General features: G+C 42.6%; 1 protein-coding gene across 1 annotated transcript in view; it reads left to right on the forward strand.

Annotated features, from left to right (window-relative positions):
- Positions 1-18,642, forward strand: part of LOC140206221 (alpha-1-antitrypsin-like) — a 45,073-nt gene extending 26,431 nt beyond the window's left edge. The window contains exon 5 of the mRNA XM_072274546.1: positions 18,239-18,642. Coding sequence (XP_072130647.1) covers positions 18,239-18,427 — 189 coding nt within the window. The 3' untranslated portion in view covers positions 18,428-18,642. The remainder of the gene's footprint in view (positions 1-18,238) is intronic.
- Positions 18,643-19,442: the final 800 nt, after the last annotated feature.

The following is a 19,442-nucleotide window of genomic DNA, read 5'->3' on the forward strand; positions in this document are numbered from 1 at the left end:
TCTCAAATGTCCTCTTTCTTTAAGGATCGTGGTTTCCCTTCTGCTGTCATCAATGATCCCCTCACCCGCATCTCCTCCATTTCCCGCACTTCAGCTCTCACCCCATCCTCCCGCCACCACAACAGGGACAGAGTTCCCCTTGCCCTCACCTACCACCACACCAGCCTCCGGATCCAGCGCATTATCCTCCGTAACTTCCGCCACCTTCAACAGGACCCCACCACTAAGCACATCTTTCCCTCTCCACCCCTCTCCGCCTTCCGCAGGGATTGGTCCCTCCGCGACTCCTTGGTCCACACATTCCTCCCCACGGATCTCCCACCTGGCACTTATCCCTGTAAGTGTAAGTGCTACACCTGTCCCTACACCTCCTCTCTTGCCACCATTCAGGGCCCCAAACAGTACTTCCAAGTGAGGCAACACTTCACTTGTGAGTCTGTTGGGATCATCTATTGCATCCGGTGCTCCCGGTGCAGCATCCTCTACACGGGTGAAACCCGACGCAGATTGGGGGACCGCTTCGTCGAGCACCCCCACTCTGTCCGCCACAACAGACAGGATCTCCCGGTAGCCACCCACTTCAACTCTGCTTCCCATTCCAATTCAGGTATGTCCATACATGGCCTCCTCTACTGCCATGATGAGGCTAAACTCAGGTTGGAGGAGCAACACCTCATACACCGTCTAGGTAGTCTCCAGCCCCTTGGTATGAACATAGAATTCTCCAACTTCCGGTAATTCCCTCCCCCTCCCTTCCTCTATCCCTATGTCACTCTGCCCCCTCTCCCAGCTGCCTATCACCTCCCTCATGGTTCCGCCTCCTTCTACTACCCATTGTGTTTTCCCCTATTCTTTCTTCACCTTTCCTGCCTATCACCTCCCTGCTTCCCTTCCCCCACCCCTTTATCTTTCCCCTTACTGGTTTTTCACCTGGAACCTACCAGCCTTCTCCTTCCCACCCTCCCCCCACCTTCTTTATAGGGCCTCTGCCCCCTCCCTCTTCAGTCCTGACGAAGGGTTCCGGCCCGAAACGTCGACCAATCTTTTCCACGGATGCTGCCCGACCTGCTGAGTTCCTCCAGCGTGTTGTGAGCTTTTTTTCTTCTTCAGCCCTTTACCTTTTCCACCTATCACCACCCCCCTTTGCCCTTCCTCCTTCCTTTCCTCCCATGGTGACTCTCCTCTCCTCAGATCCCTTCCTCTCCAGCCCTTCACCTTCTCCACCCTACATCACCCAGCTTCTCGCTCCATCTCCGTTCCCAACCCACTTGGCTTCACCTATCAGCATTTAGCATGCATCCTTTCCTCTTCCCCACCTTCTTTATTTTGTATCTTCTCTCATTTCTTTCCAGTCCTGGAGAAGGGTCTTGGCCCAAAACGTCCAACTGTTTATTCATTTCCATAGATGTTGCCTGACCTGCTGAATTCCTCCAGCATTTTTTCTGTGCTGCTCTGGATTTCCAGCATCTGCAGAATCTCTTGTGTTCATTAACATGGACATACGCCAGGAAATTTGTGAAGTTATGTCTTTTTGTCCTTTTTGGCAAGCTTTCATTCTGGAGAACATGTGATGTAATACTTCACTTTGCATCACCCAGAGTCAATTGAAAGAGCAATTGCTGAATGTTATAGCTACCACAAACCCACTTGCAGAGGGCAGCATTGCAATCCGTGAGCTCAGACAAGGTTCAAGATGCAGAATCAGAATCAGGTTTATTATCACCAGCACGTGACGTGAAATTTGTTAACTTAGCAGCAGCAGTTCAATGCAATACATAATCTAGCAGAGAGAGAGAGAAAAAAAAATAAATACTAATAATAAATAAAATAAAACATAATAAATAAACAAGTAAATCAGTTACATATATTGAATAGATTATTTTAAAAATGTGCAAAAACAGAAATACTGTATATTAAAAAAAGTGAGGTAGTGTCCAAAGCTTCAATGTCCATTTAGGAATCGAATGGCAGAGGGGAAGAAGCTGTTCCTGAATCGCTGAGTGTGTGCCTTCAGGCTTCTGTATCTCCTGCCTGATGGTAACAGTGAGAAAAGGGCATGCCCTGAGTGCTGGAGGTCTTTAATAATGGACGCTGCCTTTCTGAGACACTGCTTCCTAAAGATGTCCTGGGGACTTTGTAGGCTACTACCCAAGGTGCAGCTGACTAGATTTACAACCTTCTGCAGCTTCTTTTGGTCCTGTGTAGGATCCCCTCCATACCAGACTGTGATGCAGTGATCCAAGATTGTTTAATATCATTTCCAGTACACAAGTGAAAAGGAGAATGAAATCATTGTTACTCCAGATCCAATGAAGCAAAAAAAAACACAATAAGATAAAGAACACAATAATAAACACTAAACACATTAATGAAGGAAGAGCAGTAGATGTAGTGAATATGGATTTCAGCAAGGCATTTGACAAGGTACCCCATGCAAGGCTTATTGAGAAAGTAAGGAGGCATGGGATCCAAGGGGACATTGCTTTGTGGATCCAGAACTGGGTGCCAACGGAAGGCAAAGAGTGGTTGTAGACGGGTCATATTCTGCATGGAGCTCGGTGCCTCAAGGATCTGTTCTGGCACCCTTACTCTTCGTGATTTTTATAAATGACCTAGATGAGCAAGTAGAGGAATGCTGATGACACAGAGGTTGGAGGTGTTGTGGATAGTGTGGAGGGCTGTCAGAGGTTACAGCCGGATATTGATAGGATGCAAAACTGGGCTGAGAAGTGGCAAATGGTGTTCAACCCAGATAAGTGTGAAGTGCAAACAACAGGAATTCTGCAGATGCTGGAAATTCAAGCAACACACATCAAAGTTGCTGGTGAACACAGCAGGCCAAGCAGCATCTGTAGGAAGAGGTGCAGTCGACGTTTCAGGCCGAGACCCTTCGTCAGGACTAACTGAAGGAAGAGTGAGTAAGGGATTTGAAAGTTGGAGGGGGAGGGGGAGATCCAAAATAAGTGTGAAGTGGTTCATTTTGGTAGATCAAATATGATGGCAGAATATAATATTAATGGTAAGACTCTTGGCAGTGTGGAGGATCAGAGGGATCTTGGGGTCCGAGTCCATAGGACGCTCAAAGCAGCTGCGCAGGTTGACTCTGTGGTTAAGAAGGCATACGGTGTATTGGCCTTCATCAATCGTGGAAATGAATTTAGGAGCTGAGAGGTAATGTTGCAGCTATATAGGACCCTGGTCAGACCCCACTTGGAGTACTGTGCTCAGTTCTGGTCGCCTCACTACAGGAAGGATGTGGAAACCATAGAAAGGGTGCTGAGGAGATTTACAAGGATGTTGCCTGAATTGGGGAGCATGCCTTATGAAAACAGGTTGAGTGAACTCGGCCTTTTCTCCTTGGAGCGGCGGAGGATGAGAGGTGACCTGATAGAGGCGTATAAAATGATGAGAGGCATTGATCATGTGGATAGTCAGAGGCTTTTCCCCAGGGCTGAAATGGTTGCCACAAGAGGGCACAGTTTTAAGGTGCTTGGGAGCAGGTACAGAGGAGATGTCGGGGTAAGTTTTTTAAGCAGAGAATGATGAGTGCGTGGAATGAGCTGCTGGCAACGGTGGTGGAAGTGGATACAATAGGGTATTTTAAGAGACTTTTGGATAGGTACATGGAGCTTAGATAAATAGAGGCCTATGGGTAAGCCTAGTAATTTCTAAGGTAGGGACATGTTCGGCACAACTTTGTGGGCCAAAGGGCCTGCATTGTGCAGGAAGTAAAGAGTTTAACTCACACCAATGTAAACTTGAATTGAAATTGTATTGGGAAAATATTTTAAACTACATCAAACAAAATAAAGAAAAGGGCCCATTACATAGATGTCAGTCTATAGCGTGCACATAATCATTGGAGCTCATTGCTGCTTAATCAATCCAGTTGCTACACTTTCCTTACTCACAGTGCCAAAACGGTTCTGCGCTGAAGAACCAGACCAAGTTAAAAATAGAAAAATAAATATCTGTCTCCTCTTGCCCTCTCTCCAAGGTCATGTGCTAGTTAGCTGACTGAAAGTTATCTGCACGTTCTCCAGAAAACCATAGTCTACATGAGGATTTTCTGACATCTGTATCTGTCCTTCCAAATTTATTTCTCTGAGCATTTATGTTCATTGTCTGTTTCTCTTCCCCATCTTTCTCCATCTTTCTTGAAACTTCTTTACTCCCAAGCTCTCTCCAGAATGGCTATCCATTACTGCTTTTTTCTCTGGGGCATCTTATTGGCTGAAATGTTAACAAGGCAAATCCTATTGGCTAATTCAACAAGCCTAACTTATTAATCAACTGGAAAATTTATCTTAAACAGCAAAACTGAAATACTCTATTGTATAATGTAATTAAAGGAATACTTCTTTTTATATAGATTTGCATTTTGAGGTGATCTTCAAAAGAAAATGCCCAACAGCATAACTACGTTAAAAAAATAAAGGATCGTCTTACATGAGGGTGTTACATAAAAACACAATAAATATAAATACATAAGATAGTGTGTGTGTATGTGTGTGTGTATATATATACACACACACACACACACACACACACACACACACACACACACACACACATATAGATTGATTGTATCAGAATCAGTTTTAAATCACTGGCATATATTGAGAAATTTGATGTTATGCAGCAGCAGTACATTGCAATGCATAATAATTAAAATATAAATGACTGTAGTATATATATATATTTTAAAAGGTGAATTAAATAAACGTCCTACGTATGACTCTAAATTGCAACCGGTGATGAGGACTTCCAGAGCTTTGGGGAAAGTGGAGTTACCCCTTAGTCATTCATTGCTCCCAGGGCGCTCTGGCTCGGAACAGCAGCACCTGCAAGGGTTCCTGCTCAGGATATGAGCAAAGGCCAGTGGCAGATCTGGCAGGTTCAGTAACTGAACTTATGACGGAGAAGGCGGATGAGCTAGGATCTCAAATGTCAATGGCTATAGTACAGGCGGATGAACATTTGGGAAGAGAAATAGCGATTTCTTTAGTTCGCCCAACGGTAGGTAATAGCAAGCCACGGTTGCTGGATACTAGGTTTCCTAGAATCTATTTGCTCAGAAAACCATGGTCAAACTCACAAAATGTATCACACAACAACAGTGTCAAGAGGATCTTCAAGACAATTCTGAAGATGCTTCACTCGGTAGGGTTGATTCTGGCCAGCGGGGGATCCCCAACCATCATCAAGCTACTGCTCATAAAATTCAAGTAACACAAAAGAAAATTATTGCCACTTGGAATGTAAGAGCCCTATATCAAGCAGGAAGATTGGACAATGTGATAAATGAAATGGAAAGACTAAAGATTAACATCATGGGAATTAGCAAAGTTCGTTGGATAGGTGCTGGAACATGCCAGAATAGAAATAAAACACTAATTTATTCTTGTGGAACATCCCATACTAATGGAGTGGAATTCTTATGGATGAAAACATGGCAAAAAGTGTTTTAGGATATTGGGTAATATCAGAAAGAGTGCTCCTTGTTAGATTCAGAGGACAACCATTTGATTTAGCAATTATACAGGTATATGCACCAACAACAGATGGAACAAATGAGGATATAGATAAATTCTATGAAGAGCTTGAACAAGCAAAGAATGGATGCAAATCTCAAGATACTGTTATTGTCATGGGAGATCTAGGAGGACAAGGTGCTGATGGAAATACCATAGGAAAATTTGGACTAGGGGAAAGAAATGAAAGAGGTGAGAAATGGGTAGAATAGTGCAAGATGAATAATCAGGTCATTATGAATACATACTTTAAAAACCACCCAAGACGCTTGTGGACCTGGAAAAGTCCAGGTGATAACACTAGAAATCAAATTGACTTTATTACTATAAACTCAGTGACTGAATGCAAAACATATCCAGGTGCAAACTGTAATAGTGACCATAACCCAGTAATATGTCATGTAAAAGTAAAACTTAAAAAACTAAAGAAGCAAAAACCTGAACAATCTCTTAAAGAAGAAAACTTAAGACAAAAATTTACAATTGAAGTAAGGAATAGATTTCAAATTCTAGAAATAGAATCTGTTGAAGATGATAGCAATCATGTAGAAATGAAATTTAACTCTCTAAAGGATGCCTTGGTAGAATCGGCAAAGTCAGTGATTCCTAAAAAAGAAAAAAGCACAAAGAATAAATGGATGACAGATGAAATCAAAAATCTAATAGAAGAAAGAAGATGGAAGAAAGCAAATCCTATAGAATATGTCCTTAGATAAAAAAGTTAAAAACTTATGACAAAAAGCCAAAGAAGAATAGTTAAACCAAATAGAAAGAAATGAGCAAATAGAAAGAATCCCTATTACTAATCCAAAAAGGTTAAATCAACAAATCAAGAATATCACTGGTAAAAAGCTCCTCTGTTCTTCAGGTGGATGTTTGAAAGCAAAGGACAGTACCATTATCATGGAAAAAGATGAGATTATGAACAGATGGACTGAGTATATTCAGGAATTGTTTGAAGACGATCGAGGCGAAAAACCAGAAATTAAGAAAAACATTGAAGGTCCAAGTATTTTAAAATCTGAAGTTCATAATGCAATAAATAAGATGAAAGGCAGCAGGTCCTGATGAACTAGTAATAGAACAAATTATCACCTATAGGTAAAGAAAAATGTGGTTTTGTGAAAGACAAAGGTACAAGAAACGCAATATTGATGTTAAGGATACTATCAGAACGAGCTATTCAAGTGCAAAAAGATTTGTTTGTTTGTTTTATCGACTACACAAAAGCATTTGATAAAGTGAAGCACAATAAGTTATTTGAAATATTACAGAAAACTCTAGATCTAGATTCCAAAGACCTCCGCCTAATCAGAAATCTGTACTGGGAACAAACTGCCGCTGTAAAAATAGATGGAGAAGTGAGTCAGTTTACGAGAATCAAGAGAGGCGTTAGACAAGGGTGTGTTTTCTCCCCTGATTTATTTAATGTGCACAGTGAAACAATATTACCAAAAATAAGAGACATCTTGGGAATCAAAGTTGGTGGTGAAAACATCAATAATTTCAGATATGCAGATAACACTGTGTTAATTGCAAGTACGGAGGAAGAACTACAGAACTTAATTGATATAGTTGTTGAAGAAAGTGTAAAAATGGGTCTATCTATCAACTGCAAAAAGATAGAATGTATGGTGATATCCAAAAAGAAGGAGAATCCTATCTGCAGGCTGAGAATAAACGGGGAAGACATAAAACAAGTACAGAACTTTTGCTACTTAGGAAGCTGGATGACATCAGATGGCAGGTGCGACATGGACATCAAAAGAAGAATAGGGATGGCAAAAGACACCTTTACGAGAATGAAGAGTATACTGACCAATACTAAACTAGGCATGACAACCGGCCTCAGAGTACTGAAATGTTATGTTTATCCAGTTATGTTATATGGCTCAGAATGTTGGACAATATCTTGTAACATGAGGAAATGAATTGAAGCAGCAGAGATGTGGTTTTTGAGGAGGATGCAAAGAATATCATGGATGAAATGAATATCTAACGAGGATGTCATGAACAGAGCAAACACAAAAAGAGAAATAATGTATGAGATCATGAGAAGGTGACGTAACTTCATTGGACATGTGATTAGGAAAGAGGAGTTAGAATGCACGGTAATTATGGGAAAGATTGAAGGGAAGAAAGCAAGAGGAAGACAAAGACAAATGATAATGGAGACAGTAGCCAGAGAACTGGAAATGAATACCAATGAATTGATCCACTTGACCCGAAACAGGAGTGTGTGGGCCATGGCAGTCAAAGCTCAAACTGGGCACGGCACCTGATGATGATGATGATGATGAATTAACTAAGTAGAGCAAAAATAGAAAAAAAAGTAATAAGATAGTGTTCATAGGTTTATGGTTGTATGTCCATAAAGTGACACTAGGCACAGGAGTGTCTGTACATAAGGTGTCTGACAGGAAATGATAAAGTAGTGGTGGTGAGGGCTGTGGAGGGGGTGGGTTAGTGAGTAGAGGTGTTGATCAGCCTTACTGCTTGGGGAAAGTAGCTGTTTTTGAGTCTGGTGGTCCTGGTGTGGATACTATATAGTTTCTTCCCGACAAGCAGTCCATGAGCAGGGTGGGTAGGATCCTTTAAGATGTTACTGACCCTTTTCCAATACATTTCTCTATACACTGTGTGTCCTTGATGGTGGGTAGGCTGATGCCAGTGATGCGATGGGCATTTTGACTGCCTGTTGTAGAGCCTCCCAGTCCACCACAATTGCAGCTTCCATGCCATGCCATGCAGTGATACAGCTTGTTTGGAAGCTCTCTAGTGCACATCTGCAGAAGGACATGAGATTAAATGTGTATAGTGTAGCTCTCCTCAGCCCCCTCTGAGAGTAGAGGTGTTGGTGAGCTTTCCAGATTGTGTAGGATGTGTTTTAAGACAATGTGAGGTTGTGAGGAATGAGCTCTCCCAGGAAGTGCAGAACCTCTTATGTTTGCAATACAGGAATAACGTCCCCTGATAAATATCACCCACAACTGGGGATTAAGGAAGGGAGGGACTTCAAGGAGCCAACAGATGCAGAGTGCATCCTAACCACTGTGTACGCAGCAAGCTAGTACCATCTGCCCAAAAAGACACACAGTGAACACCGAAATACTGCAGAGTGATCCTTCATAAGTAGTAATGGGGAACATAGAAATGGCAGATGAAATGTATAAGTATTTTGTGTTAGTGTGGAAGATATCAGAAACATGTCAGAACTTTGTGAATCAGGCACCAAAGTGAGTGTAGTCAGGTGGTGCTCAGAGAGCTGAAAGATCTGAAGGTGAATAGATCAGCTCAAACGGATGGACTATTCTCAAAGATTCTAGAAGAAGAACAAACCGTAAACACAAGAGGTTCTGCAGATGCTGGAAATCTAGAGTAACACACACAAAATACTGGAAGAGTTCAGCAGGTCAGGCAGCATCTATGGAGGAGAGGGAGGTGAAGAGAATGGAGAAGCAGGGTAGAGTTGTAATTAGCACAACATTTTACAGTAGTAGCAACCCGTATCCAGTTCCTGCCACTGTCGGTAAGGAGTCTGGAATTTCTCCCTGTGATCACTTGGGTTTCCTCCAGGTGCTCCAGTTTCCTCCTACAGGCCAAGCACATACCAGTCGGTAGGTTAATTAGTTATTGTAAATGGTCCCATGCTTAGGCCAGGGTTAAATTGGGGGAACTGCGGGCGGTAAAGCTCGAAGGGTTGAAAGTGCCTGTTCTGCTGTGTATCTAAATAAATAAACTCAAATTAGTCATAATAGTTCAAGAATCACTAGAGTCAGGAATGGGTCCAGAGACTGAATATTGACAAAACTACAGTATTTAGAATTTAAGTATAAAAGATGTTTCCAGTAGTGGGAATGTCAAAGACCAGAGGGCAAGGCTTCAAAATACAGGGGCATCACTTTGGAACAGAGCAGGGGAATTTTCTTTAGCCAGAATGTGGTTAATCCATGGAATTAGTATATTTAAAGCAGAGATTGACAGGTTCTTGATTGGCAAGGATGTCAAAAGTTACAGGGAGAAGGAAGGAGAATAGACTTGAGAGGCAAAAATTGCCTTGGTCGAATGGTAGGGCTGACTCGATGGTGCTAATTCAGCTCGTATGTCTTATGGTGATAATAAGAGGTGAAGTGTTCTGATTTGATTTCATTACCAAACTACAGACTGTACAATCTGGGTTGTTGCTGCATCTCCAACAGCATTTAATGTTGCTTATGTCCATAGAAAACTTAACAGGCAAAACTTTTCAACGCCAATATGAAATACTGAGAAGAAAGCAGACATAAGATTATTAAAAATAGTGAGATGCTTGGAAAGACTGAGACTGAAAAGGAATGCACTGTTTTAAGATTCTTGGTATCCGCCACCACCACCCCCCCCCCCCCGCCCAGAAACAGCTCAGATCAACATTGTTCCTTTCCTGTATCTTTACACTTTAGTTTAGATCTCAGAATGTCAGCTCCAACAAAGGAGTTGTGCCAAGGAAATCCACCCACAGTGTTTCTCACAGGTCTATACCTTGAACCCTGGTAAATATAGCTGAAAAGTGGTGGAGGAACTCAGAAGGTTAGGCAGTATCTAATGGTAAGGAACAAACAGTCAAAATTTTAGGCCAAGACCCTTCAAACGTCCTGCCTTGTTCATTTCCATAGATGCTGCCTGACTTGCTGAGTTTCACCAACGTTTTGCGTGCGTTGCTCTGGATTTCCAGCATTTGCAGAATCTCTTGTGTTTATGAGTATTAAATGGCCCAGTGTTATCAGTTCCTCAATACTGCCATCCACTGGAATGAGAGGTTGTGCGAGATGTGCACTCCCAGGAGTTTGAAACTGCTCAGTTCCCACCGTGATGCTGATGATGAAAAGGGGGTGTGAGTGGTGTGAGTTCTCCTGAAGTTCATAACCATCCCCTTTGTCTTCATGAAATAATAAGCAGTTAATATCAGGAAAAGATTCGAGGTCCCAGTGAAGGAATAATTCTGAACTTTCCTCTGACATGGTGTTAAGAACCTTGCAAATGGTTCATTCTGTACATCTGACAGAGTAACTCTGCACCATTAAGCCTTACTGAAAAGCATACACCGTTCCTATCTGCCCTGCCCAAGAGTCAATTTTTAACATTCATTTATGGTAATTTTTTATTGAAATGCTCAATAGTCATTCCAAACTTTGGACTGGTAAACCACCAACTCAGAACTTAAAGAAGTATGATCTATGAACAATTCAAAAGTTTGAGCTTTGGTAAGCATCAAAAGAATAAAATTTTTTAAATGCTAATTAGATTTGTGTATTGAAAGTTAAAAGTTTGCTGATACTGATAACCTGAATTGAGAGAGCACGGTAGTGCAGTGGTTAGCGTGAAGCCTTTACAGCTCAGGGCAACCACATTCTGGTTCAATTCAGACACCATCTGTACGCAGGTTTGTACATTCCTACATTGCTGTGTGTATGTGAGTTTCTGTCAGGTGCTCTACATTCCTACCACAGTCCAAAGGCCATAAGACCAGAAGATATAGGTGCAGAATCAGGCCATTCAGCCCATCTAGTCTGCTCCACCATTCCATCATGGCTGATCCTGGATTCCACTCAATCCCAAACACCTGCCTTCTTGCTGTGTCAGGAAATGATCAACTTCTGCCTTAAGTATACCCACGGACTTCCATCGCCATCTGTGGCAGAGCATTCCACAGATTCACCACTCTCTGGCTAAAAAAAAAAATCCTCTGTTCTAAAAGGTTGCCCCTCAGTTTTGAGGCTGTGCCTTCTAGTTCTGGATACCCCCACCATAGGAAGTGTCCTCTCCACACCCACCCTATCTAGTCCTTTCAACATTTGCTAGGATTCAATGAGATCCCCACACATTCTTCTCAATTACAATGAGTACAGGCCCAAAGCTGCCAAACACTCCTCATATGTTAACCCCTTCATTCCTGGAATCATCCTCATGAACCTCCTCTGCACTCTCTCCAATGATAACACATCCTTTCCGAGATATGGGGCCCAAACCTGTTGACAATACTCCAAGTGCGATCTGAGTAGCATAGAGACATAGAAAATAGGTGCAGGAGTAGGCCATTCGGCCCTTCGAGCCTGCACCGCCATTTATTATGATCATGGCTGATCATCCAACTCAGAACACCGCCCCAGCCTTCCCTCCATACCCCCTGACCCCCGTAGCCACAAGGGCCACATCTAACTCCCTCTTAAATATAGCCAATGAACTGGCCTCAACTGTTTCCTGTGGCAGAGAATTCCACAGATTCACCACTCTCTGTGTGAAGAAGTTTTTCCTAATCTCGGTCCTAAAAGGCTTCCCCTCTATCCTCAAACTGTGACCCCTCGTTCTGGACTTCCCCAACATCGGGAACAATCTTCCTGCATCTAGCCTGTCCAATCCCTTTAGGATCTTATACGTTTCAATCAGATCCCCCCTCAATCTTCTAAATTCCAACGAGTACAAGCCCAGTTCATCCAGTCTTTCTTCATATGAAAGTCCTGCCATCCCAGGAATCAATCTGGTGAACCTTCTCTGTACTCCCTCTATGGCAAGGATGTCTTTCCTCAGATTAGGGGACCAAAACTGCACACAATACTCCAGGCGTGGTCTCACCAAGGCCTTGTACAACTGCAGTAGTACCTCCCTGCTCCTGTACTCAAATCCTCTCGCTATAAATGCCAGCATACCATTCGCCTTTTTCACCGCCTGCTGTACCTGCATGCCCACTTTCAATGACTGGTGTATAATGACACCCAGGTCTCGTTGCACCTCCCCTTTTCCTAATCGGCCACCATTCAGATAATAATCTGTTTTCCTATTTTTGCCACCAAAGTGGATAACTTCACATTTATCCACATTAAATTGCATCTGCCATGAATTTGCCCACTCACCCAACCTATCCAAGTCACCCTGCATCCTCTTAGCATCCTCCTCACAGCTAACACTGCCACCTAGCTTCGTGTCATCCGCAAACTTGGAGATGCTGCATTTAATTCCCTCATCCAAGTCATTAATATATATTGTAAACAACTGGGGTCCCAGCACTGAGCCTTGCGGTACCCCACTAGTCACCGCCTGCCATTCTGAAAAGGTCCCGTTTATTCCCACTCTTTGCTTCCTGTCTGCTAACCAACTCTCCACCCACACCAATACCTTACCCCCAATACCGTGTGCTTTAAGTTTGCACACTAATCTCCTGTGTGGGACCTTGTCAAAAGCCTTCTGAAAATCCAAATATACCACATCCACTGGTTCTCCCCTATCCACTCTACTAGTTACATCCTCAAAAAATTCTATGAGATTCGTCAGACATGATTTTCCTTTCACAAATCCATGCTGACTTTGTCCGATCATTTCACCGCTTTCCAAATGTGCTGTTATCACATCCTTGATAACTGACTCCAGCAGTTTCCCCACCACCAACGTTAGGCTAACCGGTCTATAATTCCCCGGTTTCTCTCGCTCTCCTTTTTTAAAAAGTGGAGTTACATTAGCCACCCTCCAATCCTCAGGAACTAGTCCAGAATCTAACGAGTTTTGAAAAATTATCACTAATGCATCCACTATTTCTTGGGCTACTTCCTTAAGCACCCTGGGATGCAGACCATCTGGCCCTGGGGATTTATCTGCCTTCAATCCCTACAATTTACCTAACACCACTTCCCTACTAACATGTATTTCGCTCAGTTCCTCCATCTCACTGGACCCTCTGTCCCCTACTATTTCTGGAAGATTATTTATGTCCTCCTTAGTGAAGACAGAACCAAAGTAATTATTCAATTGGTCTGCCATGTCCTTGCTCCCCATAATCAACTCACCTGTTTCTGTTTGCAGGGGACCTACAGTTGTCTTTACCAGTCTTTTCCTTTTTACATATCTATAAAAGCTTTTACAGTCCGTTTTTATGTTGCCTGCCAGTTTTCTCTCATAATCTTTTTTCCCCTTCCTAATTAAGCCCTTTGTCCTCCTCTGCTGAACTCTGAATTTCTCCCAGTCCTCAGGTGAGCCACTTTCTCTGGCTAATTTGTATGCTTCTTCTTTGGAATTGATACTATCCCTAATTTCTCTTGTCAGCCACGGGTGTACTACCTTCCTTGATTTATTCTTTTGCCAAACTGGGATGAACATTTGTTGCAGTTCATCCATGCAACCTTTAAATGCTTGCCATTGCATATCCACCGTCAATCCTTTAAGTGTCATTTGCCAGTCTATCTTAGCTAATTCACGTCTCATACCTTCAAAGTTACCCCTCTTTAAGTTCAGGACCTTTGTTTCTGAATTAACTATGTCACTCTCCATCTTAATGAAGAATTCCACCATATTATGGTCACTCTTACCCAAGGGGCCTCTCACGACAAGATTGCTAATTAACCCTTCCTCATTGCTCAAAACCCAGTCCAGAATAGCCTGCTCTCTAGTCGGTTCCTCGACATGTTGGTTCAAAAAACCATCCCGCATACATTCCAAGAAATCCTCTTCCTCAGCACCTTTACCAATTTGGTTCACCAATTTGGTTCACCAATTTGGTACATGTAGATTGAAGTCACCCATTATAACTGCTGTTCCTTTATTGCACACATTTCTAATTTCCTGTTTAATACCATCTCCGACCTCACTACTACTGTTAGGTGGCCTGTACACAACTCCCACCAGCGTCTTCTGCCCCTTAGTGTTACGCAGCTCTACCCATATCGATTCCACATCTTCCCGGCTCATGTCCTTCCTTTCTATTGTGTTAATCTCTTCTTTAACCAGCAACGCCACCCCACCTCCCCTTCCTTCATGTCTATCCCTCCTGAATATTGAATATCCCTGAACGTTGAGCTCCCATCCCTGGTCACCCTGGAGCCATGTCTCTGTGATCCCAACTATATCATAATCATTAATATCAATCTGCACTTTCAATTCATCCACCTTATTACGAATGCTCCTTGCATTGACACACAAAGCCTTCAGGCGCTCTTTTACAACTCTCTTAGCCCTTATACAATTATGCTGAAAAGTGGCCCTTTTTAATGCTTGCCCTGGATTTGTCGGCCTGCCACTTTTACTTTTCTCCTTACTACTTTTTGTTTCTACTCTCACTTTACACCCCTCTGCCTCTCTGCACTGGTTCCCATCCCCCTGTAGTGAACTAACCTCCTCACGCCTAGCCTCTTTAATTTGATTCCCACGTTTTATAAAGCTTCAGCATTATCTCCTTTCTTCCATTCTATTCCCCTCACACTTGCCTTCTTCACCACAGACTCCACCTGTAAATTAACCTTCTTGGAGTCTTGCACAAGGACTCTCAAGTCCCTCTGCACCTCTGATGCTTAAACCTTCTCCCTATTTAGATAATAGTCCGCACATTGTTCCTTTCATCAAATTGCAATATCATACATTTCCCAACACTGTGTTTCATCTGCCACATTATTGCCCATTCTTCCAATTTGTCTAAGTCCTGTCACAATCACATTGCTTCCTCAGCACTACCTACTCCTCCCCCTATCTTCATATCATCCGCAAACCTTGCCCCAAAATATCAATTACATTTTCCAAAGCAATGACAAACAATGTGAAAAGTTGGGGTCCCAATACTGACCCCTGAGGAACACAACTAGTCACCAGCAGCCAACCAGAAAAGGCCCCCTTTATTCCCACTCACTGCCTCCTGCCGGTCAGCCATTCCACTATCTATGCCGGTATCTTTCCTGTAATTTCATAGGATTTTATCTTGTTAAGCAGTCTCATCTTCCCAAATGCAGGACATCCAGGGATATGGAGAGAAGGCCAGATGTATAGGGTTGAGAAGGTTCAGTCATCAGCCATGGCGGAATGGCGGTGCAGATTCAATAGGCTGAATGGATTAATCCTGCTCCAATGGGTTATGGTGTTATGGTCTATGTCACCTCTTTCTAAAGATGAAATTCCATCTCTTACCAACATAGCCACACTGCCGCCTATGCCTTCCTTTCTGTCCTTTCAATACAAAGTATATCCTTCGATGTTAAGCTCCCATCTATAGCCTTCTTTCAGCCGTGACTCAGTGATGCCCACAACGTCATACTGACCAATCTCTAATTGCACCACCAGTTCATCCACCTTTTCCCGAATGCTACGCGCATTTAAATGCAGAACCTTCAGCCCTGCATTCTTCACCCTTTTGGATTTTGCCTCTGTGGTACAATTTAACTCTTTGCTCTGTCTGCATTTGTTCCTAATGATTGGCTTGTCCTTCCTTACATTCTTGTTACATCCATCATCTACTTGTAAACCTCCTGGCTCATCCTCAGCTCTATCATACTGGTTCCGATCCCCCTGACATATTCGTTTAAACCTTGCCCAGTTGCTCTAAACGTCCCAGTTAATAGGTTAATTGGTTACTATAAACTGTCCTATGATTACGCTAGGGTTAAGATCAGCAGGTTGCTGGAGAGTGCAACTCCGTGGCCAGAATGAATACAGAAAATGCAAGTCAGGCCACATGGTGAGAACTGGAGCAGTGTGAAGAGTCTTCAGATGTTCCCCTTATCGAGGACGTGGCCTGACCTGCTGAGTATTTCTGACAGTTTGTCCTGTCACATACCCCGTGACGGGTTAAAGAACCAGCAGAAATAGAAAACACTTTGGAGTCCAGTATTGCTATTAACTAATGGTATTTATTAGTAACTACGCAATACAGTAATATAAATGCAGATATTTCAAACAGGTTAGCAATGATTATATAAGTGTGGAAATATATGAAAACCAAGCTTCTTCAAGTCTAGGGGTAAATGGATACAGTTACGAGTAAAGTTCAGTTCAGTTAGTGGTATTGAGTTGAGTAGTGATGAAGAGGGAGAGGTGTTGTTTTTGTTCAAGTAAGTCGATGCCGTTGATTCTTCCGTTGTCCTCCGAAACTTCCAAGTTAGCCAAACTTGACCAACTTAAGAGCACCGTCTTCAAGTGATAGTCTACCAACTCAGGCAAGGGTTAGACGCTCTGGTAGACTCCACAAGGTCGCAAACACAGACTGATACCTCGTAATCGATCCTCAGTCCCACACTCATGGGCACTTGAACAGGATAGTGGTAACTTCACCACACCCTTGTCCGTCTGCGTGTCCTGTGTCCTGTGAAACAAGCAATTACGCTGGTTTAAATACTGTTGTGCTAAACACCAACTGTCCATCAAGTAGCTCCTCCCTTCTCTCTCTGTAAGAACTTAGAAGCTGCCAGTGTCCTGGCAGAAGTGTAAATATGCTGCAGAGAAACCATAACAGCCTCTCTAAGCAGTCTTCACCTCTCTGTCTCTTAATAACAAGGTGTCTGTGTTGGACACCTCTCTCTCTCTTTCTCTTTTAAAAGCACAGTTCACAGGGATAATTCAGGATCCCGTCACAGTCGCGATACAAGATCTTGACCCAAAACGCCGACCATCCCTTTCCCTCCACAGATGCTGCCTGTCCCACTGAACTCTTTGAGAAAACTGTTTATTGCTTCAATATTTATTGCTTGTTTGTATATTGCTGGATGAACGCCAACAGAATCAACAAACTCATCCGTAAGGCCAGTGATGTTGTGGGGATGGAACTGGACTGTCTGACGGTGGTGTCTGAAAAGAGGATGCTGTCTAAGTTGCATGCCATCTTGGTCAATGTCTCCCATGCACTACATAATGTGCTGGTTGGGCACAGGAGTACATTCAGCCAGAGACTCATTCCACCGAGATGCAACACAGAGCATCATAGGAAGTCATTCCTGCCTGTGTCCATCAAACTTTACAACTCCTCCCTTGGAGGGTCAGACACCCTGAGCCAATAGGCTGGTCCTGGACTTATTTCGTAATTTACTGGTATAATTTACATCATACTATTTAACTATTTATGGTTCTATTACTAGTTATTATTTATGGTGCAAATGTAACGAAAACCAATTTCCCCCAGGATCAATAAAGTATGACTATGACTATGACAATGAGATGCTCAGGGTTAGCATGAATGTAAAACAGCTAGGTCTTTTTGCTCTCCTTCTGCACTACTTGTCAGGAAATATAGAGAAGGCTTGACCCAAAAGCAAACTATTGGAGACAATTTAGTGGCGAGCAATCACTTTAATAACCAGCTGCAAAACAAGCCATGAGTGCCAGAAAACAAGAGAGAGAACAGATACTAAGCACACAGGCAATGAGGTAACTGAACATTATGAGCAACTGGTTGACGCTGGCTGGCTGGCTCGCATGAGTGACCAAGGATTGTGAGGGGCAGCTGGGTTTAAATAAGTTGCAGGTGATGACTTTGCTGGCCGGTGACGTAATGGCATCAGCACTGGACTTCGAGGCGAGTGGTCCTAGTTCGAATCTGGACGGATCCTTGCATGGCCTCTGTCCGTGCTGGGTTGAGCATCAAGCTTGCAACTTGGCTTCGTAAAATATAGACGAAATGCTAAAGACATGGCGAGGTTGCCTCAGGCCGTGGAAAGGAATAATAAGGTGATGAATTGGAAATGAGTGGCAAGTGACTCCTATTAGCTGGATGGAGACTGGAAGGAGCTTGTATGTGGAGGCCTGACACTACTTATTTACATTAATTTATATATATTTCTCATCATAATTTAGAGTTATTTTATTATACATTACACTGCTGCAGCAAAACAACCAATATTAAGCCTGTTTCTGAAGCCCATTTGAGCAGCTGAGAGGAACGTTAACTTCATTAATCAGATTTCTTGCTTTCTCTGCTCCTGTAGGTGGTTCACGAGGCCGTGCTCAACATCGATGAAAAAGGCACAGAAGCTTCTGTAATGACCACAGTTGGTTTAATGCCAATGTCAAGGGCTCCTCTGCTTAAATTCAACAGGCCATTCTTGCTATTAATTGCCGATCACAACACAAAGAATGTCCTTTTTGCAGGAAGAGTGATAAATCCCACTGTTTAAAATATGCCAACTCCACCGATCCCCTAAACATGCAACATCCATAAATTGTAAACAATGGTGTTACTTCCACTAATGTTCAAAAAGTTCAGAGGATAACCAGATAAACTACTCTTCTCAAATAAGCCTAGCACATCGAGTGTGGACGAGCTTGTCATGCATTGTACAAAGCCGAGTGTAAGGTCGGTTAAGTAATTTACATTAAAGTTCAAAATACAGGATTCAATATTGTTTAATTGCATTTCCAGTACACAAGTGTAAAGGAGAATTAAATAATTGTTACTCAGGATCCAATACAGCACAAAAAAAAGACACAATAAGTTAAAGACACAAGAGGTACTGCAGATGCTGGAAATCAAAAGCAATACACATAATGTGCTAGAGGAGCTCAGCAGGTCAAGCAGCATCTATGGATGGGAATAATGGTGAGAGCGATTATTTTTACGTTCTATGCAAATGATTTGGATGATGAAATGGATGACTTTGTTGCAAAGTTTTCAGACGATATAAAGATAGGTGGATGGGCAGGTAGTTTTGAGGAAGTAGAGAGGCTGCAGGAGGAAGTAGACAGATTAGGAGAATGGGAAAATAAATGACAGATGGAAAATAGTGTCAGGATGTGTACGGTCATGCACTTCGGTAGAAGAAATAAAAGGGTTGACTATTTTTTAAATGGAGAAAAATACAAAAAACTGAGGCACAAAGGGACTTGGGAGTCCTTGTGCAGGATTCCCTGATGAAAAGGCATTTCAGGATGTATATTGTATGCATTTCTCCGACATCAAATTGAACCTTTGAACCTTTGAACTTATAGGTTGAGTCAGTGGTGAGGAAGGCAAATTCATTTCAAGAGGACTAGAGTACAAAAGCAAGGATGTAATGTTGAGACTTTATAAAACAGTGGTGAGGCCTCACTAGGAGTATTGTGAGCAGTTTTGGTTGTCTTATCTTAGAAAGGATGTGCTGAAACTGTAGAGAGTTCAAAGGAGTTTCATGAAAATGATTCCAGGATTGAGTG

This window comes from Mobula birostris, chromosome 1, assembly GCF_030028105.1.
Source record: "Mobula birostris isolate sMobBir1 chromosome 1, sMobBir1.hap1, whole genome shotgun sequence".
NCBI lineage: Eukaryota > Metazoa > Chordata > Chondrichthyes > Myliobatiformes > Myliobatidae > Mobula > Mobula birostris.